The sequence below is a fragment of the Eptesicus fuscus genome, chromosome 1 (genome assembly GCF_027574615.1).
Source record: "Eptesicus fuscus isolate TK198812 chromosome 1, DD_ASM_mEF_20220401, whole genome shotgun sequence".
Classification (NCBI taxonomy): domain Eukaryota; kingdom Metazoa; phylum Chordata; class Mammalia; order Chiroptera; family Vespertilionidae; genus Eptesicus; species Eptesicus fuscus.
In genome coordinates, this window is record NC_072473.1 from 128,101,080 (window position 1) to 128,127,208 (window position 26,129).

The 26,129-nt window shown below is 49.2% G+C and overlaps 1 protein-coding gene across 9 annotated transcripts in view; it reads left to right on the forward strand.

Annotated features, from left to right (window-relative positions):
* The window catches only part of KDM5C (lysine demethylase 5C), a 31,283-nt gene extending 19,007 nt beyond the window's left edge, over nt 1-12,276 (forward strand). For 3 of the 9 annotated variants that reach the window (XM_028134999.2, XM_008158309.3, XM_008158310.3), the window contains exons 13-26: nt 2,244-2,363; nt 2,476-2,670; nt 5,559-5,740; nt 5,831-5,955; nt 6,083-6,230; nt 6,880-6,985; nt 7,636-7,994; nt 8,517-8,655; nt 9,132-9,311; nt 9,451-9,588; nt 9,750-10,352; nt 10,574-10,649; nt 10,791-10,990; nt 11,095-12,276. In XM_028134999.2, the coding sequence (XP_027990800.2) occupies nt 2,244-2,363; nt 2,476-2,670; nt 5,559-5,740; nt 5,831-5,955; nt 6,083-6,230; nt 6,880-6,985; nt 7,636-7,994; nt 8,517-8,655; nt 9,132-9,311; nt 9,451-9,588; nt 9,750-10,352; nt 10,574-10,649; nt 10,791-10,990; nt 11,095-11,460 (2,937 nt within the window). In that variant the 3' untranslated portion in view covers nt 11,461-12,276. Of the gene's footprint in view, nt 1-2,243; nt 2,364-2,475; nt 2,671-5,558; nt 5,741-5,830; nt 5,956-6,082; nt 6,246-6,879; nt 6,986-7,635; nt 7,995-8,516; nt 8,656-9,131; nt 9,312-9,450; nt 9,589-9,749; nt 10,353-10,573; nt 10,650-10,790; nt 10,991-11,094 lie in introns of all 9 variants that reach the window. The other 6 variants (XM_028135004.2, XM_028135005.2, XM_054713899.1 and 3 more) reach the window with 5 other exon arrangements.
* Nucleotides 12,277-26,129: the final 13,853 nt, after the last annotated feature.

Below are 26,129 nucleotides of genomic sequence, written 5' to 3' on the forward strand. Positions count from 1 at the left end.
AAGATGGTGAATTAAACATAAAGATGGATACTTCCATTCTATACTGAAACTCCACTAAAATGGCACAGAGGGTTTTTATTTAAGGTAAAAAAAAAAACGTGGAAAAACAAGAGAGAAGACAATGATAAAACAAAATGCTTGAAACTAGAAAATGAGAAAATTCATTCTTAAGTCAGTATTGGTACATCTAAGAACCAACCTGATTTATACCTCACAATCCCCCAAAAGTTTAATAGTTGATGGCACCAGGCATTCTGGGAATAAAGAGAATGAGGTGAAAATAAGGATTGGTTCATGTCTATACAAGAAGCTGTGATATACCCTTCCATTCTGGGCAGCTGGAAATACGACCCTCCCTCACTCCAGCAACAGACTGGAAATTTAATTTTGAAGAGGTTAAAATAGAAGATCTCTGGATTGAGATATTCTAGGTACAGCTGAGGGTGGAGGTACAGTGAAAACGATAGGAGTCCTTATTGTATACAGCCTGGATGCTGAGGGTCCCAGCCATTTTCCTCTACTTGGCTCTCAGAACACTGGCAGTCACACTTTTTCCTTCAGGAATCTGGCCCAAAAGGAAAGACCTAGAGTTTCCCAATCTAAATGGCTCAGCCAGATCACCCTACAATGAAGCTCACAGTAGACAAACTTAACAACTATGTTTTCAGAGTTTTGATTCATTTTTTTCATTTCTTACTCTTAAATATAAGTAGCCACAAATTAACATATAATCAAGGAAACTGTAGAAAACAAAATGGAACCAAACAGGAAAAAAGCAACTTAGAGAAACAGCATAGGCAGGGAGAAGTAAACTTTAAAAAGGAAAAGAAAATAAACATCATTAGTAACTTTAGGGATGAGCATATATTGCAAATATGAAATAAGAACAATTACTATTTTAAAAGAGCATACAGAGAACAAAAAAGAGCTCTTGGAAATTAAAATTATGCTAGCAAACTGAAAAAATTTTTTAGAAATAAAAAAATGTTAGAAGATGAATAGTTAAGGAAATCTCCCGGGGGGGGGGGGGGGAAGTAGGATAAAAAGATAAATATGGAAAAAAGTAGAGAAAATTACAGAATTTATTTAGGAGGCTCAGTAATTAAATAATAGGAGTTCTGAAAAGAAAATACAGAAAAACTGAAAGGATCAAATTGTTAATGAAATCATTGAAGAAAATGTCCCTGAACTGAACGACTGAGTTTTTGGAATCAAAGGGCCTACCCAGTACATGAATGAAAGTGGACCCACACCAAGGTATATCTGGTGGATTTTCATATTAAACACTGGGACCAGAAAAATCCTACAAGCTTTCTGAGAGAGAAAACAGGTGTAATTCAAAGCATTAGTAATCAGAATGGCACCAGACTTTTCAAAAGTAATACTGGAATCTAGAAGAATAGAGCCATGCCTTCAAATGATTTTCAACTTAGGATTCTATATGCAATTTTAAAAAAAAGCTCTTCCCATCATTTCTCAGTAAGCTAGAGAGAGAATGTGCTCAAGCACAGCAAAGGAATAAACCAAAAACCAAGAAAGAGGAAAACGTGGGATCTGGGGACACAGGTGATCCTTCACAGGAGAGTGATAATCCCGGAAGGACAGCTGGTCCAGATTGGAACAGATCATAAGTCTCCATGAGAGACTTACAGAAATGTGAAAACTGATAGAGACCAGAGTTGGACACTTGTCCAAAAGGTAGGGATTAAATTACTAATACATGCGTAGAAAATTAAGCAAATTGAGATGTAGGCTGTTTTTGATATAGTCTAGAGGCATGCTGTTCAGTATTAAAGTAAATGCCAAAATAAGAAGAGGTGAAAGTGGTTGGCTCTGGGGAATGGAGAATGGCAGGGTCTGCTGGTTTTATAACGAACATTGTAGAACCATTTGGCTCTTGAAGCTGCATATGTGACTGATAAAAATAATTAATAAAAAAACCTTGACTAGCTTAATGAAAGGTGATATTTTAAATTTTTATAAAAATTACTAGTGAGGTTGAAATATTTTGGTGTGCGCAATTCTTACTTTTTGACTCCAATTTTCCTGTCATCTGTCAACACAAAACCTTGAGAACCTAGAGACCAATGGTCGGTCCTTTCAGAGTTTGAGGGTCTGGGGATCTTTGTCAGACTGTGTTCCCTGAGGCTTTCCTTTGTCTCCATAAGTACCCTGCACTTAGATCAGGTGTCTGCAGACGGTGGAAAACCTCGGTCTCAGTGACTTTGGCCTTCCTTCCTCAGGTTGTCCGCACAAACCAGTGTGCAGGAGAATTCGTCATTACCTTCCCTCGCGCTTACCACAGTGGCTTCAACCAAGGCTACAATTTTGCTGAGGCTGTCAACTTTTGCACTGCTGACTGGGTGAGTCCGGAGTGTGGTAGGCTGGAAGGGAGAAGCAGGAGGAGGGTCATGGGGAAGCTGAGGCACCACGGTCCCCACACTTAGCCAAACTCAACTTTGAACCTGTCCACAGTTGCCAGCTGGGCGCCAGTGCATTGAGCACTACCGCAGGCTCCGTAGATACTGTGTCTTCTCCCATGAGGAACTCATATGCAAGATGGCTGCCTGCCCAGAGAAGCTGGACCTGAACCTGGCAGCAGCGGTGCATAAGGAGATGTTCATCATGGTTCAGGAGGAGCGGCGTCTACGAAAGGCTCTGCTGGAGAAAGTGAGTGATGGGGAGAGTGCCCTGGATCAGACACCCTAGCACGGCAGAGTCGGGGGAGGGAGGGGTGGCCCTAAGAAGTAACTGTAGCTTCTATTCTTGGAGTAGTAAAACGAGCTAGATGCGTGTGGATGGGGAATTACATCCCATTCCCTGCTCTACCATTTGTCAACAACCACGAGCAAGTTAATTTACTTCACTGAATATTAGAATCCCTGTCTGAAAAACGAGGATTATAACAGTGCTTATCTTTTTGGTTTGTTTTTATTTTTAACTTGAGGCCTGGTGCACGAAATTTATGCACTGGGGGGGGGTCCCCCTCAGTCCTGTCTGTGCCCCTTCGCAGTCCAGGAGTCCTTGGAGGATGTCTGACTTAGCGCTGCTGCAGAGGTGGGAGAGCCTCCCGCCACTGCCGCTGCACTCACCATCCTTGAGCCTGGCTCAGGGCTTCTGGCTGAGCGGCACTCCCCCTGTGGGAGCGCACTGACCACCAGGCGGCAGCTCCTGCGCTGAGCATCTGCCCCCTGGTGGTCAGTGTATGTCATAGTGACTGGTTGTTCCACTGTTTGGTTGATTTGCATATTAGCCTTTTATTATATAGGATGTTTTTATTGATTTCAGAGAGAGGAAGGGAGAGAGAAACATCAATGATGAGAGAGAATCATTGATTGGCTGCCTGCCTCCTGCACACCCTCTACTGGGGATTGAGCCCACAACCCCGGGCATGTGCCCTGACGGGGAGGGAATTAAACCAGCAACCTCTCAGTTCATGAGTCGTCACTCAACCACTGAGCCACACCGGCTCAGTGCTTACCTTTGTGAAAGCTGTGTAGATTAAGATGTATATTAAGTAACTGAGTCATAGCAGGTGCTAGTATAGCTGCTCTTCATTATTATTTAAATAATACAGCAAGGAAGACTGACGTATGCGGATTGGCTGGATGACCTTTTCAAGTCACTTAACCTCTCATGGTCTCACTTTCCCACTCTGTAAAATGGAAATAAATACTTAACTTACAAGGTGGTAAAGCATGAGTAAGGTGAATTTTGTCAAAGCATCTGTAGTAATAGCATCTGTAGCATTTGCGGTAGCAGCTGCTATTATTGGTAATATTAATATGTGAAGAAAATGGTTGAAATATGGAACACTTCTTAGGAAGTGCCATTTTATTACATTCAGGTGGTTTAATAGCTCACACTAAGGTAAAATCACCAAGTGGAAGGTAATCCTCCTTGAATAGATTTCTCATAAGCATGTGTCAGTTGTGTGTGTAGATGAGTGTAGTTCAGCTGCCTTCTTAAAGCGCCACACTTGCCCAGTTGAATTGTTTGTTTTTTGCCATTGAGTTGTATATTTATATCTTTGTATATTTTGAATATTAACCCTTTATCAGATATATGGTTTGCAAATATTTTCTCTCATTCCATATGTTGGCTTTTCGTTGATTATGTTTTATTTATTTTTTGCTGTGCAGAATCTTTCTAGTTTGGTTTAGTCCCACTTATTTTTGCTTTTTATTTGTGCTTTTGGTGGCATGCAAAAAACATGTTGCCAAGACCAATGTCAGAGAGATGTTTTTCTTATGTTTTCTTCTAGGAGTTTTATGGTTTCGCGTCTTCTATATATGTCTTTAATCTATTTCAAGTTACTTTTTGTGAGAGGTGTAAGATAGGGTCCAGTTTCATTCTTTTGCATGTGATTATCTACTATTCCCAGCACCATTTATTGAAGAGACTATCCCTACCCCATTGAATAGTCTGGGCTCCCTTGTCAAAAATATTAGTTGACAATGTATATGTAGGGGTTTATTTCAGGGCGCTCAGTTCTGTTTCATTGATCTATGTGTCTGTTTTTATGCCAGTACCATGCTGTTTTGATTACTGTAGCCTTGTAGTATAGTTTGAAACCAGGAACTGTGTTACCTCCAGCTTTGTTCTTGTTTCACAAGATTGCTTTGGCTATTTGGCTCTTATATGGTTCCACTTATTCTAAGTGTTAAGATACTTTTCTAAGTCATTAGTTGCTTTATCTTTGTTAATCCTCTTAACAACCCAATGAGGCTGGTACCATTATCTCCATTTTATAAGATAAGGAAACTGAAACCTAAAGAGGTTTAAATAATTTATTCAAGATCACACAGCTAATAGTGGCCAAGTGGGATTTGTAATATGCACTGGACATCATATTTTATGTAAAGATTAGGTGTTAAAGAATTAGAAGATAAAAACTGTTTAAGAATCCAAATGTCCCTTTAAAATCCCTAAAATTGCCCATAATGGCAATTATCTTTCAATTCCTCCCACAAAGCCAGCTTGTCCTCCATATTTTGGAATGGATTGCTTTTTCTTCATCTGAGCAACAGATGAAGTCATTGCTTATTAGGTTTGGAAGCCATGCTGTTTTAAATAAAAATTGTGTCTTTAAACAGTGGAGACGGGCACAGGTTTTATTTCTGGAACTTTTGTATGTGCACGCAGTGAGTCCTGCCTGCTAAGCAGCCAGCACAGTGCCCGGAACAGTGGGCGCTGACTGACTAGAAGCCAGCCTCGTTCCCCAGTGCACGGCCTTTCTCCTGCCTACTCCCACACCTTGCCACCTCTCTGGTGCCTTGGTTACCCCTTTCCTTATGTTCCCCCACCCAAAAGGCCCTTATAGCTGATGCCCATCGTACCTAATTTTTCCGCTCAGCCCGCACTGATCTTCCTCTCGGTCCTCTGATTCCCCCAGCTGTGAGAGTCTAGACTTCACAGAGGCAGGGTGCTTGCTTGAAGTCGGGCTCCCTCCCCCCGGCTCTCGGCCTAGCCTGGTTTCTAACGTGGGGCTCAGTGGTGGCTGAGATGTGGGCCCTGTTCTGGTTCCGTATAATATGCGTGGGTCGAACTGCCCCCAGGGCATCACTGAAGCTGAGCGAGAGGCTTTCGAGCTGCTCCCGGATGATGAGCGCCAGTGCATCAAGTGTAAGACCACGTGCTTCCTATCAGCCCTGGCCTGCTACGACTGCCCAGACGGCCTTGTCTGCCTTTCCCACATCAATGACCTCTGCAAGTGCTCCAGTAGCCGGCAGTACCTGCGGTGAGCCGGGGGGCCTACCTGGAGGAAGTGGGCCGAGGAGGGAGATGCAGAGCGGGGCGAGAGGTGCTCTTCTCTGCCCTCTTCCTCCAGGTATCGCTACACCTTGGATGAGCTCCCTGCCATGCTACATAAGCTGAAGGTTCGGGCTGAGTCCTTTGACACCTGGGCCAACAAAGTGCGAGTGGCCCTGGAGGTGGAGGATGGGCGGAAGCGCAGTGAGTGATGGGGGGGTCGGAGGGACTCCACAGGCAAGTTCTACTCCCTTTTCTTCTGTGCCCCCACCCTCTTGCTCTGCCGTCACTCAATGCTGCCTACTCCTTGCTGCTCTCATTCTCTCTCCAGGCCTTGAAGAGCTGAGAGCACTGGAGTCAGAGGCCCGCGAGCGGAGGTTCCCGAACAGTGAGCTGCTGCAGCGACTAAAGAACTGCCTGAGTGAGGCAGAGGCTTGTGTGTCCCGGGCGCTGGGCCTGGTCAGCGGCCAGGAAGCTGGGTATGGCATCACGAGGTATTGGGCACATGTGGCACCTAGGAAAAGTGCTGCGAGGGATGGACTCTGAGTGCCACTGGGCAGGCGACAGCAGGAAACTGACAAGTTCAAGGTGGTCTGGGAGGTGATGGGGGGGAGACGGGGGGGGGGAGGCGGGGGCAGAGAGACCAGGCAATTAGAATGGAGAAGAGTATCTCGGTCCCAAGAAAGCTAGAAATGTTCCTTTTTTTCAATACCTGGGGGAGATCTCAGACAGGCTGAGGGAACGGGTGGGCAGGGAGGACTTGTGGAAGGGTTAGGGGCCTTGAAGCATAAAGCTGACAGCTCACAGTAGAGGGTGTATTGAAAAGTCCAGCTTCTGTGACCATCAGTGAATGTCGAAGCACCCCCTTCCCAAATATATCCTATATTCCTCTCATCATTGTTAATCCTCAGAACAACCTAGTGAGGATGGTACCGTTAATCTCCATTTTAGAAGATGAGGCAGCACGTGTTCTCGTCATATGCACGCATGTGTATCTGAGAACCCTCCCTCCCCCCTGGGCAAGCTGAAGCATGAGAGATCACGGTGGGATGTTGGGAGGGAAAGTGTTAGGTCTCAGCACAGACATGGAAGGAGGGGACTTGAAACCCCACATGTGAAACTTGGCAGTCCCCACAGGGTAGCTGATGTACAGATGACCCTGGCCGAGCTCCGGGCCTTTCTGGACCAGATGAGCAACCTGCCGTGCGCCATGCACCAGATTGGGGATGTTAAGGTAAGTGGAGGAGGACTTGGAGTGCCGCTGAATGCTCAGGCGGGCTGGGGGACCTTCAATATTTAGGCAAGACGTGTGAGAAAACAATGGGAGGTGGGAGGCCAGAGCTCTTGGGGCTGCCTCTTCGAGCTGGGATGTGAGGGACCGGTGGCAAAGGCATGAGCACAGGATGCAAAGTCAAGGGAAGGTGTCCTAGTGGACGGAAAAGAGGAAAAGGAAGGAAGTACGAGGGTGTGTGTGAGCCTGGGGAGCTGCGTCAAGTTCAGGAAGGTAGAGAGTGGGATAGAGAAGGCCCTGGGCACTGGTGTGAATGGAGGGGCTCGTGAGAGGGCCAAGCACAACAGAGCGAGGAGGGTGTCCTGGTTCGTGCCCCAGAGCCCTCTCTCTGGGGACTTAAATAAGCAGAGACTCCTCACCAGCCCCTAGTACGAATCTTGGGGTGGGGCCCAGGAATCTGCATTTTAAACAAATCCCCGAGGGTATTCAAATAGGCAGTGAGTGTTAGGGACCAGTGTCTCAGGCCACGGCGAGGGAGGGGAGCCCAGCCCGTGTTAGGTTGTCTTCCCAGTATGGAAGGGTGAGAAGGTAGGTGGGCGGGACCTGGAAGTGAGCCCAGCTGAAGGGTGTGTTCTTCATCTGCGTCCTGGCAGGGTGTTCTGGAACAGGTGGAGGCCTACCAGGCTGAGGCCCGCGAGGCCCTGGCCTCACTGCCCTCCAGCCCCGGGCTCCTGCAGTCCCTGTTGGAGAGAGGGCGGCAGCTGGGAGTGGAGGTGCCCGAGGCCCAGCAGCTCCAGCGGCAGGTGGAGCAGGCGCGATGGCTGGATGAGGTGAAACGCACGTTGGCCCCCTCAGCCCGAAGGGGCACCCTGGCTGTCATGCGAGGACTGCTGGTGGCGGGGGCCAGTGTAGCCCCCAGCCCCGCTGTGGATAAGGCCCGGGCCGAGCTGCAGGAGCTGCTGACCATCGCGGAACGCTGGGAGGAGAAGGCCCACCTCTGCCTGGAGGCCAGGTGAGTTTCTGGTCCTGGGACCAGCCTCTTCCCCTCTCTGCCCTTCCCCACCTTCGGAGTGAGTAGAGAAGCTGAAGATGATTCCCGTGGGTGGCCTTGGGTGCCAGGCTCCTGTGTTGGTGTATTGACTCTCCTTCCCTTTTTCGTTCCCTATCTTATTTTTTTAAAAAAACTCCGTATACACATAGAGGCAGACAGTCTTGTGGGGAAGCAGAGGTGGACAGTCGCATGTACGAGGACTCCCTCTGCAGGCTGGCGGTGCACACGAGCACAAGCGCCGACAGGCAGATGCACGCACATTGGTAGAGAAACATCACCCACAGGGCAACCTGACAAGGTGCAGCCCAAGGTTGTGTGTGTAGGCGCTGCCAGCAGTGACTGGCGGCCACCCGTAGGCACAATACATGCAAGTAGGCCCACGTGGCAGCCCCAGGGGCTCACGCCGCTGTATCTGGTGGTCAGGCTGGGCTTCTGGTCAGACAGACCACCCCAGACTGAGGCCTCTTCTTTCCCTACCTTCAGGCAGAAGCATCCACCAGCCACACTCGAGGCCATAATCCATGAGGCAGAAAACATCCCTGTTCACCTGCCCAACATCCAGGCTCTCAAGGAGGCTCTTGCTAAGGCCCGGGCCTGGATTGCTGATGTGGATGAGATCCAAGTGAGGACCCTGTCGCCTCCCTCTCCCTCTACCCCAGACCTTCAAGCCAACCAGGAGAGAGGCTATATATTGGGTTGTGGGTGGGGTTGGCTTGGCTAGAGAGAGGAACAGCTGGCACATTGTGAAGAGGCTGAATGTGCTTAGTGAGCAGCCTGAGGAGGGGTTGCGAGACTGGCCCGAGAGAAGAGAGGAGGCTGATGAGGGTGAGAATGGTGGGGGCAGGGCGGGTAGAAGAGGCAAAGCGCAATAAAAGCACTGGTGGGCCTGGGGGCGGACTGGATATGTGGGGGCTGAGCCACTGGCCGTAGGAGTTTCGAGGGAGAGCCGCGTGGGTATGCTTGTCTTCGGGCGAGCCCTGTTTTATTCTGCCTCTACATTGCGAAGTCCGCTCCATCTTCCCAGCTCAGGGCCGGGCACAGGGCAGCGTCAGTAGCTGTTGGCACGTTGAATTGAGCTTTGTCTTGCCCCTGTCCCAGAACGGTGACCACTACCCCTGCTTGGATGATTTGGAGGGCCTGGTGGCCGTGGGCCGGGACCTGCCCGTGGGGTTGGAGGAGCTGAGGCAGCTCGAGCTGCAGGTGCTGACGGCACACTCCTGGCGGGAGAAGGCCTCGAAGACCTTCCTCAAGAAGAATTCCTGCTACACGCTGCTGGAGGTGAGGCGGGACCTGGCCCCAGCTTCCCCACCTCTGGCCTGGCTGGCGTGAGAAGAACATGGGGGGTTTGGGGGTTCAGGGGAGGGAAAGAGAGGGAGGGGGCAGGGGAAGCCCATCATGCCCCCTCTGCCTGCCTCAGGTGCTCTGCCCATGTGCAGACGCCGGCTCGGACAGCACCAAGCGCAGCCGGTGGATGGAGAAGGAGCTGGGGTTGTACAAGTCTGACACAGAGCTGCTGGGGCTGTCTGCGCAGGACCTCAGGGACCCAGGCTCTGTGGTAAGGAGCTTGGGCCGGGTGGGGAGAGCTGGGTGGCCACGGTAGACCACTTGTACCCTGGGCGTAGTTCTCCCGGTTGGGGGTGGGGTGTTGATGGCATCAGACAAGGGAAGGGCTGGGCTGCTGACCTGCTCTCCCCGGTCCTGGGCCCGGCACTGCAGATCGTGGCCTTCAAGGAGGGGGAACAGAAGGAGAAGGAGGGCATCCTGCAGCTGCGACGCACTAACTCGGCCAAGCCCGGTCCCCTGGCGTCCTCAACCGCGGCCGCCTCGGCAAACTCCATCTGTGTGTGTGGGCAGGTGCCAGCCGGGGCGGGAGCTCTGCGGTGTGACTTGTGTCAGGACTGGTTCCACGGGCGATGTGTGTCGGTACCCCGCCTCCTCAACTCCCTGAGGCCCAGTCCCCCCTCGTCCCCACTGCTGGCCTGGTGGGAGTGGGACACCAAATTCTTATGTCCGCTGTGTATGCGCTCCCGGCGGCCGCGCCTGGAGACCATCCTGGCCCTGCTGGTAGCCCTGCAGAGACTGCCCGTGCGGCTGCCTGAGGGCGAGGCCTTGCAGTGCCTCACAGAGAGGGCCATCAGCTGGCAGGGCCGTGCCAGGCAGGCTCTGGCCTCTGAGGACGTTTCTGCTCTGTTGGGACGGCTGACTGAACTGCGCCAGCGGCTACAGGCTGAACCCAGGCCCCAGGAGCCCCCTACCCTCCTCCCTTCGGCCCCTGCCTCTGACCCTCTCAGAGAAGGCAGTGGCAAGGATATGCCTAAGGTGAGCTGCCCAGCCCAGCCATTGTCCCCAAATTCCTTTTCCTAGCCCCACCCCTATGTAGGCCCCAGCCCTGGGCCTGACCTCTGACCTTCCACCTCCCTTGGCCCACCCCCTCTGCCCCATTCCAGTCCAGGAGGGCAGAGCTGGGTGGCCAGGGGTTGTGGGGAGGAACAGGGCCTGGTTCTTCAGGTACCATTCCCCACTCTTGCTCTCCCTGCCAGGCCCAGGGGTTGGAGAACGGAGACAGCGTGACCAGTCCTGAGAAGGTAGCCCCGGGGGAAGGCTCAGGTAAGAGAGGTAGGTGTAGATGCGGGCAGGCTGTGTACTGCATGTCAGCAGGCTGAACCCACATGGACCTGGGCTCTGTGGTGGTGGCGGGGGGGGGGGGGGGCAATCCGGGGCAGCCTCTAACCCAGCCTGTCTCCACAACCACCCCAGACCTGGAGCTGCTGTCCTCGCTGTTGCCACAGTTGACTGGCCCCGTGTTGGAGCTGCCTGAGGCCACCCGGGCCCCCCTGGAGGAGCTCATGTTGGAGGGGGACCTGCTTGAGGTGACCCTGGATGAGAACCACAGCATCTGGCAGCTGCTGCAGGCTGGGCAGCCTCCAGACCTGGAGCGGATCCGCACACTTCTGGAGGTGAGGAAGGGACTGTGGGCAGGGCCAGGAGGTCAGGCCAAGCAGCCAGGGAGCCCAGGCCTGACCACTGGCCCACACCTCTTTCTGCCCATCTGTGATCACAGCTGGAGAAGGCAGAGCGCCATGGGAGCCGGGGCCGGGGCCGGGCGTTGGAGAGGCGGCGGCGGCGGAAGGTGGATCGGGGTGGGGAGGGTGATGACCCAGCCCGAGAGGAGCTAGAGCCAAAGAGGGTCCGGAGCTCAGGGCCAGAGGCCGAGGAGGCCCAGGAGGAGGAGGAGCTGGAGGAGGAGACGGGGGCTGAGGGTCCTCCCCAACCCCTGCCCACCACTGGCAGCCCCAGCACCCAAGAGAACCAGAATGGCTTGGAGTCGGCCCCAGGGGCCAGTTCGGGCCCCTCAGCCCCTTTCTCCACTCTGACTCCACGGCTGCCCGTGCCCTGCCCACAGCAGCCGCCTCAGCAACAGTCGTGACAGTGGCTGAGCCTGGCACAGACCCCGACAGAGACCCCCCCTTGGCCTCAAGGATCCTCTTTCTGACCATCAAGCCTGCTTCTTGGGAGGTGGGCGAGTAGGGGGGATGGCCACCCCCCACCCCAGCCCACCCCTGAGTCCCTTGACTTTTATATTCTGACTCCAAGGTATTGTTCAGACCTCAGCTCCTGGGGGCCGGCCCCTGGAGTCCCCCTCCCTGGTAGCCTCTAACCAGCATTCCCAGACACCTGAGGCAGATGGACAGATGGACGGGCAGGGGGACCGGGGGTGGCTGAGGCTGGGCCAGCACCATTCCAGAGACAAGGCCAGTGCATATGCAAACTGGGGGACTCTCCTCTCCCTCACCCCAGTTCCAGCCCTGGCCAGGCCAGGCTACACTAACCTCTCCTCCCCCTCACTCTCCCCTTGCCCTTCCTCACTCTCCCCTCGCCTTCCTCCCCCTTCTCCTCCCTTCTCCTGACTGATCCACCCAGGAGGAGGAAACCACATAGCTGTGCTCACAGTGTCCTTTAAATGATTCGGGCGGGGAGCTCGCAGGGCTCCCCGCAATCTGAAGAAAGCTTTTGGTGCTTGTCCTCACAGCCACCGGACCTTCCCTCCCTGCCCCGCCCCGTCTCCTTTCCTCCTCCTGGGTTCCTGTTGTAATAAAACAAGATTGTTGGCGTGTAATTAATTTGTTCAAAAAGAAAACAAAAAGCAAAACAAGCAACCTGGTTCCAGCTGAAGCCTGTTTTAATTTTATTTTATTATTTTCCTCTTGTTAGAAATAAAACCCTTAGCAACGTTTTTTGGAAACGTGTTTCTGAAGTGCATTTCTCTTCGAAGGGGAGAGCAGTGAGTCCTCCATCGCCCGTCAGTGGAGCAGCTGCCGGGCTGGCTGGCGGGCTCGGGAACCGAGTTCCACCAGGTTCTCCTTACCTGGAGGCAGGACATCCCGAGTCTCCCCACATCCCCAAGCCAGTTTCCCCATCTCCCCGCAGATGGCCCTGCACCTCTCGCTTAACTCCTGCCGTTGTCTGTCCTCCTCAAGCCCCAGAGTGATATTTTGGCTTTATTGAGGTCTCCTTTACACACCCTAAAATGTACCTGCTTTAAATGTACAATTCAGTAGATCAGAGGGATGTTTCTAAAGCGCAGATCTGGTCATGTCACTCTACTGCTTAAAACTGTCCGTGATGCTTCATTGCCCTGAAGACCAAGATTATATATATAATCTCATTCTTTCTGGAATGCTTCCTGGCCAATCCATACACCAGTCAGGGGCCCTGCCCTGCTTTTTCTCCGCCCTCAAGGGTTGTTTCTGCCCCTTGAATGGGACTAAAGCTCAGATGTGTGGTCATTTGCAGCCTGAATGCACTTTTGAAAACCAGCTTTATTGCAATGTAATTTACATACTGTGCAGTTCACCCACTTAAACTTGACAGTTCAGTGGCTTACATTCCAGTTGTGCAACCATCATCGCAAGAGATTTTAGAATTGTTTCATCATTCTAAAAAGGAATTCCACACTCCTTGGGCATCCATCCCTCCCCCGGTTTCCCATTCCTAGGCCACCAGTAATATCTATGGATTTGCCTATTTTGAACATTTTATATAAACGGAATCATACAATATGTGATCCTTTGTGACTGTTCTTTCACTCAGCATTTTCGAGCCGAATTCACTTTTAAATGTGTTCCTTTTCTGGGCCCCAAAACTGAAGGTGGTGGGCTGGATCCGGGATCATCACAGGAGGGTGTTTACATGTTTATGTGGGGCTTTGCATGCATGTCTTCTGCAGGAGAGGCCCTAGCCCCCATCGTGCAAGACCCAGATCACACGTGACCCCTTCCAGCCCTGGCCATTTGGCTCAGTTGGTTGAAGCATCATCCTGTCCACCAAAAGGTTACGGGTTCGATCCCCAGTCAGGGCACATACAGGAGGCAACCAATTGATGTCTCTAAGCTTGCATCCCTTTTATAAAGGGATCCTTGTCCCTCCAAAGGCAAGAACCACTTTGGTCCTGAATATGCTGTGTTCACTCTGCCCATGCGGATACCGAAGAGGAAGCCAGAGCATTGGGGCTGCTTCAGTGGGGCAGCCCACGAGCTTCCTGTCAGGCCAGCTTCCACAAGGGTGTTTCTCCTTGGGGGCTGGGCGCTGCACCAAGGGCTTAAAGGCTGAAGCTTGATGCCGGCCTAGCCCAGGAGCCCAGCACACTGCCACTCTGGCCTTTCTCGTGGGAATGCTCAGTGGGCGCTCTTTGCTCCACTTGTCTGTTGATAGGAACCTGGTAGCGAAAGCCCATCTCTTCTGGCAGCTTCGATTGATGGGAGGGTTGGGCTCAGGGCTGCCTCCCTTCATCTTATAATAGGGGGGCCCTGGGCTGGACAAGTAAGGGAGGCAGGGACCCCTGGACAGTTCTGTCCTGGACCCAGTTTGAACCCAGACCCCAATTCAGGGGAAAAGGCTGCCCTTTTGCCTACCTATATGGGATTGACTCTGAAAAGAGGGTTGGAGGAGATGACTTCAGAAGAGATAGGCGTGAGAGCTGAGACCGGGACAAGAAGCAGGAGGAAGAGGGTGCCTGCTGGGTGTGGACCCAGCCCTCAGCAGTTTCCAGCCTTTCCCATCTTACACGGCCCTTGCCTCAGGATATGCACCCCATGAGCTCTGCAGGAGAGGCCCTAGCCCCCATCGTGCAAGACCCAGATCACACGTGACCCCTTCCAGCCCTGGCCATTTGGGTCAATTGGTTGAAGCATCATCCTGTCCACCAAAAGGTTACGGGTTCGATCCCCAGTCAGGGCGCATACAGGAGGCAACCAATTGATGTTTCTCTCTAAAATCAATAATAAAAATGTGACCCCTTCCAGAGAGCTTGCTCTGGTTGCAGATCTGTTCCTCTTTCCCAGACGCTTCCCGAGTGACTCCTGGGGTAGGGGTGGCGGGGAGCAGATGAGTGGGAGGTGAGGAGAAAGGATCGGGAAGCAGAGGGTATCTTCAGTCATTTTCTACCACAGACACCGCCTTGTTGCTATGTTCTTCCAAGTTGCACATCCCCCAGGATAGCTCCTGAGTCCGCAGGTGACAAGGGGATGGGAAGAGACATCACTTGTAACGACTAACCCCAATGCCTTCTCAGGCCCAACCAACCCCTTCCTTCCCCCTCCCTAATGCCTCCACTGTGTCTTGTGGCATCTGAAACACTCTAGGATTAACAGGTCTGTCTCTCCCATCCCGAAACCCCCCATAGTGGGAGCTGCTAAAGGGAAAGCAAAGCCTGGCTGGGCCTGCGTCCTCTGTCCCCACTTCCAGTCAGGGGCCTGCAGAGTCTGGGCTAAGAAGCGGAGGACCAGAGCAGTTGGGACCCCACACTGTGCATGTGAACTCTGTTAGTTGCATAAAGCTCATTGGTAAAGGTGCTACCCCATGGGAGTGGGGTGTAGGGTCTGAGGTCCATGGTCACTGGGGTCCTGAAGGGGAGACAATGACCATGCTTCCCGGAAGTCCTGAGATTGTTGTGATGGAAGAGGGGTTGCGAGGCAGAGAGACGGGGTCCCTGCTCCTCGGACACTCCGATTTCAGGAAAGGGAAGGGAGCAGCCCCTTTGAGGCCCTCCTGGGTGCCAATTTCCACGTGAGATATTTGATGAAGTTCCTGTCAGACATGCAGAAAACAGACTCCTCGAAAAACAGGCCTAGCCCAGGCAGATCGGCCTGGCAGAGCTGGGATTCCCACCAAGTCTGGGTGAACCTACAGCCTGTGCTGCATGACAGAAGGGGTCCAAGGTTACCATCCTGCCCCCCCCCCCCCCCAGGAAATCATTCACAGTGGGGCTCAGTGCTGCTCTCTGCTGCGGCAGGTGGCAACTCTGGTGCTATAGCCAGGTTGGCCTTGATAGGCAAAACTCCATATTGTTGAATTTGTGCATAACCTCCATACCGGCCTATACTCCTTATGTACTGCTGTGTAACAGATTATTCCAAAACCTTAGTGGCACCAAACAATGAGTATCCCACAGTTCCTGTAGGTCACAAATCTGGGCACAACATAGCTGGGTTTCTGTTTCAGGGTTTCTCACATTCTGTAATCAAGGTGGCAGCTCTGCTGCAGGCGTGTATCTCAAGGCTTGACTGGGGAAGGATCTGCTTCCAAGGTTACCTAGCTCTCACAGAATTCAGTTCCTTATGGGTTATTGGACGGATAACCTCAGTTTCTTTATAGCTGTTGGTGGGAGGTCACCCTCAGTTTCCTCATAAAGTGGACCTTTCCATAAGGCATCTGAGAGCATGGATGCTTGCTTCATCAGACCAATCAAGAGAGGAGAGAGAAAGAGGAGAGGGGGGAGGAGAAAGTGAATTGTGCATCTGCAAGGTAGAAGTCACAGTTTTTATAATCCAATCACTGAAGTGAGCTCCGATCACTTTGTTTTTACCCTAACCCTAAATGTAACCCTAAGGCTAAATCTAAGCTCTAACCCTAACCCTAACCCTAACCCGAAGCTCTAACCCTAACCCTAAGCTCTCACTCTAATCCTAACTGTAAACTCTAACACTAAACCTAACCTCAAACTCTAACCCTAACCCTAACCCTAACGGCTAACCCTAACCCTAAGCTCTAACTCTAACCCTAACACTAAGCTCTAACCCTAACCCTAACCTCAGACCCTAACCCTAAACCTAAGCTCTAACCCTAACCCTAGCATTAACCCTAACTCTAAGCTCTAACCCTAACCCTAATGCTAAGCCTAAACTCTAACCCTAATCCTGAGCTCTAACCTCGAACCCTGACCCTAACTCTAAGCTGTAACCCTAACCCTAAGCACTAAGCTGAACCCTAACCCGAACCCTAACTCTAAGCTCTAACCCTAACCCTAACCCTGTTCTAACCCTAATCCTAACCTAAACTCTAACACTAAACCTAACCTCGAACTCTAACCTTAATGTCTAACCCTAAACCTAAGCTCTAACCCTAACCCTAACCCTACCCCCTAACCCTAACCTCTAACTCTGTCCCTAACCCTAACCCTAACTCTAACCCTAACCTTAACCTTTCCAGGCTCAGCGTGGCTGGCCTGCTCCCGCCTGTTTTACCCCACTGGGCACCTATGAGTTGTTCTCTGGGCCAAGCGCTGTTTCCTTGCAGCACAAGAAACAGGAAAGCGGGTACATGCTCGTTCCACAGAGAAGTGCTGTGCGAGGAAGCATGGGGTGACATGGAGGGCCAAAAACCCACAGGGACCTCACCTGGGCAGTCATTCTGGATGGCCCAGTCCCCTCTGTCCACTCCAGCCCTGCCGCATCCCCGTGGACCCCAGTGGTCCAGGACAGTGGGTCAATCGCATTGACATCCCATCACTTTTGCAATATTCTACTCATTAGAAGCAAGTCACTATCTCCAGAGCACATTCAAGGGGAGGGGATTGATTACACATGGCTGTGAATACCAGGAGTTGAAGATCATTGGGGGCCAACTTGGAAACTGATTACTATTGTTCATTCTCTGACCTCCAATGATTCATGTTCCTTCCACATGCAAAATACATTCACCCCTTCTCAAGGTCTGTAAAAGTCTCATTCTATTCCAGCATTGCCTCAAAGTCCAGAATCTCAGGGGTGAACAAGGCTCCTTGGGTGTATTCCTTACGTATGGCTCCTTATGTACTATTTTTCTCCATCTGTAGATCTATGAAACTTAGAAAAATTAGCTGTCCCCAACACACACAACATACAATGATGGAACAGGCACAGGATAGCTGCTATAGGCATTCCAGTTTAAAAGGCGGGAAATGGGAGACACAAAGGAGTTGCTGGTCTATAGCAATTCTGAAACCCAATTTGGCAAATGATGTTCCTTGATTATGTTTCAAAGGTGGGGATAATTCTCCATGGCTCTTGGCTCCGCTTTCTGGGCTCTTGGTTCCACCCTCAGTATCTTCCTTTCTTTCTTCTTTTTTAAAATATATTTTTAGTAGAGGCCTGGTGCACAAAATTCGTGCACTGGGGGGTTGGGGGGGGGGTCCCTCAGCCTGGCCTGCGCCCTCTCACAGTCCAGGAGCCTCACAATCAATTGCCCCAAAGAGGTAGGCTCTGCCCACCCGCCACAACCTGCCGGTCAGTGGCCTGGCCCCCCGCCCCCTGATTGATCACCCCACAGAGGGTGGCCTGGGCCTCCCTCTTTGGGGCAATCATGGAGCCCCCCCTCATTGATTGCCCCACCTACTGGTACCTGGGCAATGGCACCCCCCCCCCCCAAACAATCGCATCGCACCTGCCTTGGATGGCCTGGCATCAGTGGGTGTCATAGCATGGTCCTCTGAACGGTCATTCTACTATTCAGCCAGTCAGTCGATTTGCATATTATGCTTTTATTATTATAGATTGATTTTAGAGAGGAAGGGAGAGGGGGGAGAGAGATAGAAACATTAAAGATGAGAGAGAATCATTGATAGGCTGCCTCCTGCATGCCCCCTACTGGGGATCAAACACGAAACCTGGGCTGTATTAAAGGGTCGCAGCATTAAAAAGGTTGAGAACCACTGGTCTAGAAGATCTGCCATCTTCAAATTGTGATTATTATAAAACTCTTAGAAGAAAACATAGTGGTAAGTCTTCATGACCTTGGATTTGGCAAGAGATACTTAAGTATGACACCAAAAGCATAAGCAACAAAAGAAAAAAATAGATATATTGGACTTCATCAAAATTAAAAACTTTGTGTACCAAAGAACGTTATCAAGAAAGTAAAAAAAAAAAAAAACCAGCCCATAGAATGGAAGAAAATATTGCAAATCATATATCTGATGAGGGTTTACAATCCAGAATATATATTTTTAAAAAAACTACAACTCAATGACAAAAAGACTAATAACCCAATTTTAAAAAATGGACAAAATATTTGAAAAGACATTTCTCTTCCAAATGACCAACAAGCAAATGAAAAATTGCTCAACATCATTAGTTATTAGGAAAATAAAAATCAAAACCACAATGAGATACCACTTTACACCACTAGATGGCAATAACAACCAATACAACACTGAAAAGGATGTGAAGAAAGTGGAACCTTTGTACATTGATGATGGGAATGTAAAATGGTGCACCCACTGTGTAAACATTTCGGCAGTTTCCCAAAAAGTTAAACAGAGAACTACCATATGAACCAGCAATTCCACTCCTAGGTATACACCCAAGAGAACTGAAAACAAGTACTCAAACAGATACTTGTACAGCAATGGTCATTGCAGCATTATCTACAAACAGCCAAAAGGTGGAAACAACGTGTTCATCAATAGATCAGTAAACAAAGTATGGTATATACATATACTGAAATATTCAGCCATGAAAAGGAATAAAGTTCAGACACGTTACAACATGGATAAACCTTGAAAACATTATTCTAAGTGAAATAATCCAGGCACAAGAGGGCAAATAATATATGATTCCACTTATATGAAATATCTAGAATAGGCAAGTTCATATACACTGAATGGCCAGATTATGATCTCTGAACGCATAATAATCTGGCCACTCAGTGTGTGTGTGTGTGTGTGTGTGTGTGTGTGTGTGTATATTAGAGGCCCGGTGCATGAATTCGTGCATAGGTGGGGTCTGGCCAGCCTGGCCAGGGGGAGGGGACATGGGCGGTTGGCCGGCCTGCCTGCTGGTCGAACTCCTGGTCGAGGGGACAATTTGCATATTAGCCCTTTATTATATAGGATATACACTGAGTGGCCAGATTATTATGCGTTCAGAGATCATGATAATCTGGCCACTCAGTGTATACAGAAAGTAGCTTAAAAGTTACCAGGAGCTGGGGGAGGAGGTTATATACATGTCTGATCACTGGGTTGTACACCTGTAACTAGTATAATATTGTATATCAACTATAATTGAAAATAAAAATAAAAAATCTGTGATGGCAAAGAATTGGAAGCAATCTGGGTGGCCATCCTTGGTGAGTAGATTAGAAAAATGAGAAGCTTTCACACTGTGGAGTGCTATGAGGTAGTTGAGGTTGATGGAAGATCTACACATAGCCTCTTGAATATATCTTACAATACAGTGCTGCCATTATTCATGATAGCCAAAAAGTGAGAACAGCCCAAATGTCCAAAACTGATAAATGGGTAAATAAAAGGTGGTAAATCCATACAATGGACTATTATTTAGCAATAAAAGGGGTGAAGTACTGACCCATGCTATAACATTAATGAAACTTGAAAACATTATGCTAAATGAGGGAAGTCAGACACAAAAGACCACATATTGTATGATTCCATTTATATGACTGTCCAGTGTAGGCAAATCTACAGAGACAGAAAGTAGATTAGTGGTTGCCTAGGAAGGCATTGGGGGGTGGGGGGAGACTGGAGGGAAATGGAGAGTGACTGCTAATGGGTACAGGTTTCCTTTTTGGGGTGATGGAAATATTTTATTTTTATTTTAAAACTAGAGGCCTTGTGCATGAAATTCGTGCACGCGGGGAGGGGGCAGTCCCTCCGCCCGGCCTGCACCCTCCCCTCTCCAATCTGGGACCCCTTAGGGGATGACCAACTGTGTCACACAATCCATGATGGCTGGCTCCTAAACACTTGCCTGCCTGCCCGCCTGATTGCCCCTGACCCCTCTGCCTGCCTGATCGCCCCTAACCACCTATGCCTGCCTGATGGCCCCTAACCACCTCTGCCTGGCTGGCTGATCGCCCCTAACTGCTCCCTTGCTGGCCTGATCGCCCCTAACTGCCTCTGCCTCACCCCACACCCAGGACCCAGGATTCCCTTCTCTGGCCAGTTGCAGGCACCCAGGACTCGGGCCAGCCGCAGCCAGAGGGGACCGTGGGCGGGCAGCTTTGCCCGGGCCACAGGTGCTGGTGCCCGGGACCGCGGGGCGGGCGGCTTGTCCCTCTCACGGGCCACAGCCTGGCTGGTTCCCATTCCTCTCTCCCGAGCTCATTTGTGCCTGGCTGGTCCCCATTCCTCTCTCCCCAGTGTTGAATGTTGGAGCCATTACGGCGTGATGACCATTTGCATATTAGCTCTTTATTATATAGGATACGTTTTTTATTGATTTTAGAGAGGAAAGGAGGAGAGATAGAAATATCGACAGACTGCCTCCTGCATGCCCCTACTGTGGATTGAGCCCATAACTCCATGCATGTACCCTGACCAGGAATCAAACTGGTGACCTCTTGGTGCATGGGATGACACTTAATCCACTGAGTTATACCACTGGGCAGGTTGATGAAAATATTTTAAACTTAAATTGTGATAATGGTTGAACAATCTGTGAATATGCTAAAAGACACTGAATTGTACACTTTAAGTGGGTGACTTGTGGGATATATAAATTGTATTTCAATAAAGCTGTTATATATATTACTAGGGGCCCAGTGTACAAATTCGTGCACCTTGAAAGGAACTGTGGGCCCAAGAGGCTGCAGTAGGCACAGGGGCAGGTCTCAGCCCATGACCCAGCCTGGCCCCTCCCGCTGCAGCGCGTCCCCGCCCCCCCCCCCCCCGTCCCTGTCTTGGGGCTGGTGCTCAGCAGGTGCGAGCATTGGTGGCTGCTGCCCCAATCACCCCTCAGGAGCAGGAGGAAGTGGAGAAGCCCTCAGGGGCAATCAGGGCCAGCAGCCACCGCTTGTACCCGCTGATGGCGCCAAGTGTTCGGGACCAGCACTGGGCACCAGCAGTGAGTGAGCGGTGGCTCTGGCGCTGGCTACGGGTGCGAGTGCTGGGTGGGACCGTGGTGTGCAGGAGCAAAGAATTTTCAGTAACCACCAGAGGCTCTCCCCCATGACAGCGACAGTGACCATCACTCTGCCTTGGTCTGGAGCCCCCACTTACCTGTTCCACCATCCTGCAGTGGCAACACCTACCATGTTCCGTACACATCCTCTGGTGGTCAGCGCACGTCATAGCGACTGATTGTTCGATTGTTCAATTGTTCGGTTGTTCCGCCATTCAGTCTATTTGCTTATTAGCCTTTTGTTATATAGGATGTATGTATATCTCAATAAAGTTGATGTACATATAAACATATTGCTGATATATAAAACAACACCAGTCATCTATCTAAACATGTTGCTGCCTCTTTGGAGAAACAGATGATTCCAGGGATGGGACCAGAGAGTTAGGAAAGGCTTAAAAATGAGAGAAACATGTCAAAAGCACACAGGAGCCAACTTAAAGGATCCCCCAATGGCCAAATCTGGAACAACTCGAGCAACAAAATAATTAATGGATGTAATAAATTATACCCATAAAATGAAATAAAAATTCATGAGCACATACAGCTATAAACGAATGAATGAATGCGGGAGAATTTAAAGTCTTCATTACAGTCAAAGTCTAACTAATAAAGTCTAATAAATGTAGAAGAAATGGTGGAAACAGAAAATCACTATTTGGCAAACACCCACAGTAATAATTGTGTGAAGCATGAATCATCAGTGGGTGCTAAAATTAGTGGGCAAAAGCTTGATGAATAACAGGATGTTTACTTACTTTGACTATCTCCTCATAATTTAGTTCATCACAAAGGTAAAAATAGAACTTGACAGTGGCGACACCACCTAACCAAGTGACGAGGATTAACATTATCATCAATAAGACATATAGACATCATATAACCCGTTATGATGGACTGAGAGGTATGCATGGCACTGCTTTTGTGGTTTCTTGCCCAATATGCATAGCCTAAATGTAAACATGAGAGAACATCGGAAAAGCCCAATTGAGGGATAGTCTACAAAATAACTGACCAGTCCTCTTCAAAAGTATCAAGGTCATGAAAGACGGAAGGACTGAGGAACTGTAACAGATGAGAAGATAGTAAGGAGGCATAAGACTAATTGTAACGTGGGATTCTAGAACAGAAAAAGGACATTAGGGGGAAATCTGGTGAAATCTGAATAAAAGTGAAGGTGAAATCTGAATAGATTAATAGTATTGTATCAATGTTAATTTCTTAGTTTTGATAATTGTACTATGATTATGTACAACGGTAACATTTGGGGAAGCTGGGTGAAGGGTATATGAGAATTCTTTATATTAGTTTTGTAACTTTTTTTATAATTGATTTCAGAGAGGAAGGGAGAGGGAGAGAAAGGGATAGAAACATCAATGATGAGAGAGAATCATTGATCTGCTGCCTCCTGCACGCCCCCTGCTGGGGATCAAGCCTGTAACCCAGGCATGTGCCCCTGACTGGAATCGAACCTGGGACCCTTCAGTCCGCAGGCCGACGCTCTATCCACTGAGCCAAACCAGGTAGGGAATAGTTTTGTAACTTTTTGTAAGTCTGAAATCATTACAAAACAAAAGGTTTTTAAAATTTTTTAAATTAAAAGCACATATTGCTGTGTCACACAAGTAGGAAAGAGAAAATATTACAACACCCTTAGATATATCACAAATACATGCAAACAAAATGTTTTGCCAGAACACATACAAAGGTTATATATTTTAATATTAACTTGATCCCCTGAGAATGGCAAATGGGAAAAAAGGGAATCAACCAACTAGTCAAATGATCACATGAAGAAACCTAAAATGGACCCTAGAATTTTTTTCTGGAGGAAATGAGATTGGATTTGGACTTTGCAGGAGAGTGGAGGGACTTGGAGGAGTTAAGGGTGGTCTGAAGAGCTAATAATGACAAAATGTGGGAGAGAGTTAGATGGGGCTTGGAGGTAGTGCCAAGAGTCTGCCTTGCTCTAACCAGAAGGAACTGACTAGTCCAGAGGGTTGGGACTTGAGGCTGGCTGTGGAGGGACTCAAGATGCCAGGCCCTGACCGGTGTGGCTCAGTGGGTAGAGCGTGGGCCTGCGGACTGAAAGGTCCCAGGTTCGATTCTGGCAAGGGCATGTACCTTGGTTGCGGGCACATCCCCAGTATGGCGTGTGCAGGAGGCAGCTGATCATGTTTCTCTCTCATCGATGTTTCTAACTTCTATCCCTCTCCCTTCCTCTCTGTAAAAGATCAATAAAAACATATATTTAAAAAAAAAAAGGCCAGTCTCCTCTCAGGCTATTCTATCCCCTCAACTACTGCCAGGGTGCACTTTTGGGATTGAGCCCTTTCCTGCCCTTTACCTGGTTTGGGGGCCTAATTCTCTTCTAAGGACCTCCCTGACCCCTGGACGATGGCATCTGCTGTGCTGTCCTGTAATCAGCTCCAGACATGAGGGTAGGTAAAAGGCTAGACCTTTCCTCTCGACGAGGCTTAGGGTCAGGCTGGACCAGGGGCTGATGCCTCCATTACTCTCTCTTTTCCCCAACTGTAGTCAGCATCACCATCTGGGCTGTCCTGCTGTGTGACTGGTGTGGTCACCTGGTCAACCTGTAGATGAAAAGCTGATTCCAAGGGGAGCAGAAAGGGACTCAGAAGGAGTGGGCACATTGAGGGTACTCGGGGGGGAGGAGCTACCTACTCAGGGGCTGCTGAACTGCCTGGGTGCAAATCCTGCCTCCATCAATTGCCCACTCTGTGGTTTTTGGCAAATTACTTAATCTCTTATAGTCTCAGTTTCCTCATCTTTATATTGAAGGATAATAGAATAGTAGTACCTACCACAGATGGTTATTATGATAATTAAATGAGATTATACATTTAGTGTCTGGAATAAATTAAGTTCTCAATAAACATTAGCTGCCATTATTATTGCTACACTAGAGGCCCAGTGCGCGAAATCGTGTACCAGTGGGGTCCCTTGGCCTGGCCTGCGGGATTGGGCTGAAACCGGCTCTCCAACATCCCCTGAGGGGTCCCAGATTGCAAGAGGGTGCAGGCCAGGTCAAGGGACCCCACCGGTACATGATTGGAGCTGGGGAGGGATGTAGGAGGTTGGCCAGCTGGGGAGGGACTGCTGGAGGGCTCAAGGGCATGTCCAGATCATCTCTCTCAGTTTCGATTGGCCAGACCCAGCAACAAGCTTACCTACCGGTCAGAGCATATGCCCCCTGGTGGTCAGTGCACGTCATAGAGAGCAGTTGAGCGGCCTTAGCATATCATTAGCATATTACACTTTGATTGAACGGCTGACCAGTCGACTGGACACTTAGCATATTAGGCTTTTATTACATAGGACTAGAGGCCCGGTGCACAGATGCTGCACCAGTGGGGTCCCTTGGCCTGGCCTGCAGGGGTCGGGCCAAAACCGGCTCTCCGACATCCCCCTGAGGGGTCCCGATTGCAAGAGAGTGGTTCTCAGGTGACACACCCCAAAATCAAGCTCCCTCCTCTCTGGTTCCGGGTGCATCACCCAAGAACTGAAGCTGCCAAATCACCACAGCTTGGCAGCTCCTGCATTGAGCATCTGCCCCCTGGTGGTCATTGTGTGTCATAGCTATGGGTTGGACAAATGGTCACTTAGGCTTTTATATCTATAATATATAAATATATATCATATAAATATATAATATATCATATATATATATATATTGCAGCAGGAAATCCTATTGCAGGATTTTTCCTGGGATCCAGTCAAAGCTGGAGCAAAACTACCTACAGCTCAGAGGAGATAAGTAGATCCTAGCAGTTGCTCTGGCTCTGATTTGGAGGAGGTATGGGGGTACTGTGAGGGTGACGGAAAGTTAGCAAACCTTTAATTTGTATAACTAGATAAACTATTTTCACATTTTAATGACATACGTGAGCATCTTCTGTGGATGTACATTTTAGCTTAAGATTTTATCAGGACTCTTCAAAATCTTCATTCTGGCTATTAAAGAGAAATGCTTTTTTTTTCTCTCTCTCTCAAGTAGGTGGTGGTAAAAGGATAAGGATAATTTATGTTTTTTCCCCCATTAGCCAGAATTTCTATTTCATGCTTAAAATCATTTAAATCCAGGTGAACATTTTAAGTTTCTGGATGGCTATTCTTTTCCCCGGGATATACACAGATGATACGCTAATCCTTTAATATTTTTATGATCCAAATTATACCACCACCATTATAAAGAAAAGCAACAGGGAAAACTGACCAAACCAAAGCTGGTCTTTGAAAAGACTAATAAGGGAGACAGACCTCTGACAAGAGTGATCAAGAAAAAAAACAGAGAAAATTTAAAACCCAACATACAGAATGAAAGGCAGTAATAACTATAGACAAACTAATTTTTTTAAAAGAAAAAGTGACTTTTTTAAAAACATTTTTTTAATGTTGACATTGTAGGTGTTTCCCCTCCTTTGACCACTTCCACCCTCCCTCCCTTGGCCTTCACTAAACGATTGTCCGTGTCCATGAGATAAGCATACATGTTCTTTTTAAACCATAGAGGCAATTTCCAACACACAGTCCAACGTGGGACTGTACTTCTTTTTGAGGTATGAGGGTTTGGTCTTTTCCTCTTGTAGGGATACCAGTTTAGTCTCCTGCTTTCTCTTTTTTAAGAAATTAAATTTATTGGGGTGACATTGGTTATAAGACAATATTAGCTTCCAGTATACAATGTTATAATACATCATCTGTATATTGCACTGTGTGCTCATCACCCAAAGTTTAGTCTTTTTCTGTTGCCATATATTTGAGCCCCTTTACAAGGGTAAAGGGGGTCATATATTTGACCTCCCCTCACCCCCTTCCCCTCTGGGAACCTCTCTATTGGTTTTCAAGTTTTATTGTGAAATGGGCTGATAAGCCAAGGGCTGCATTCGAAATCCTT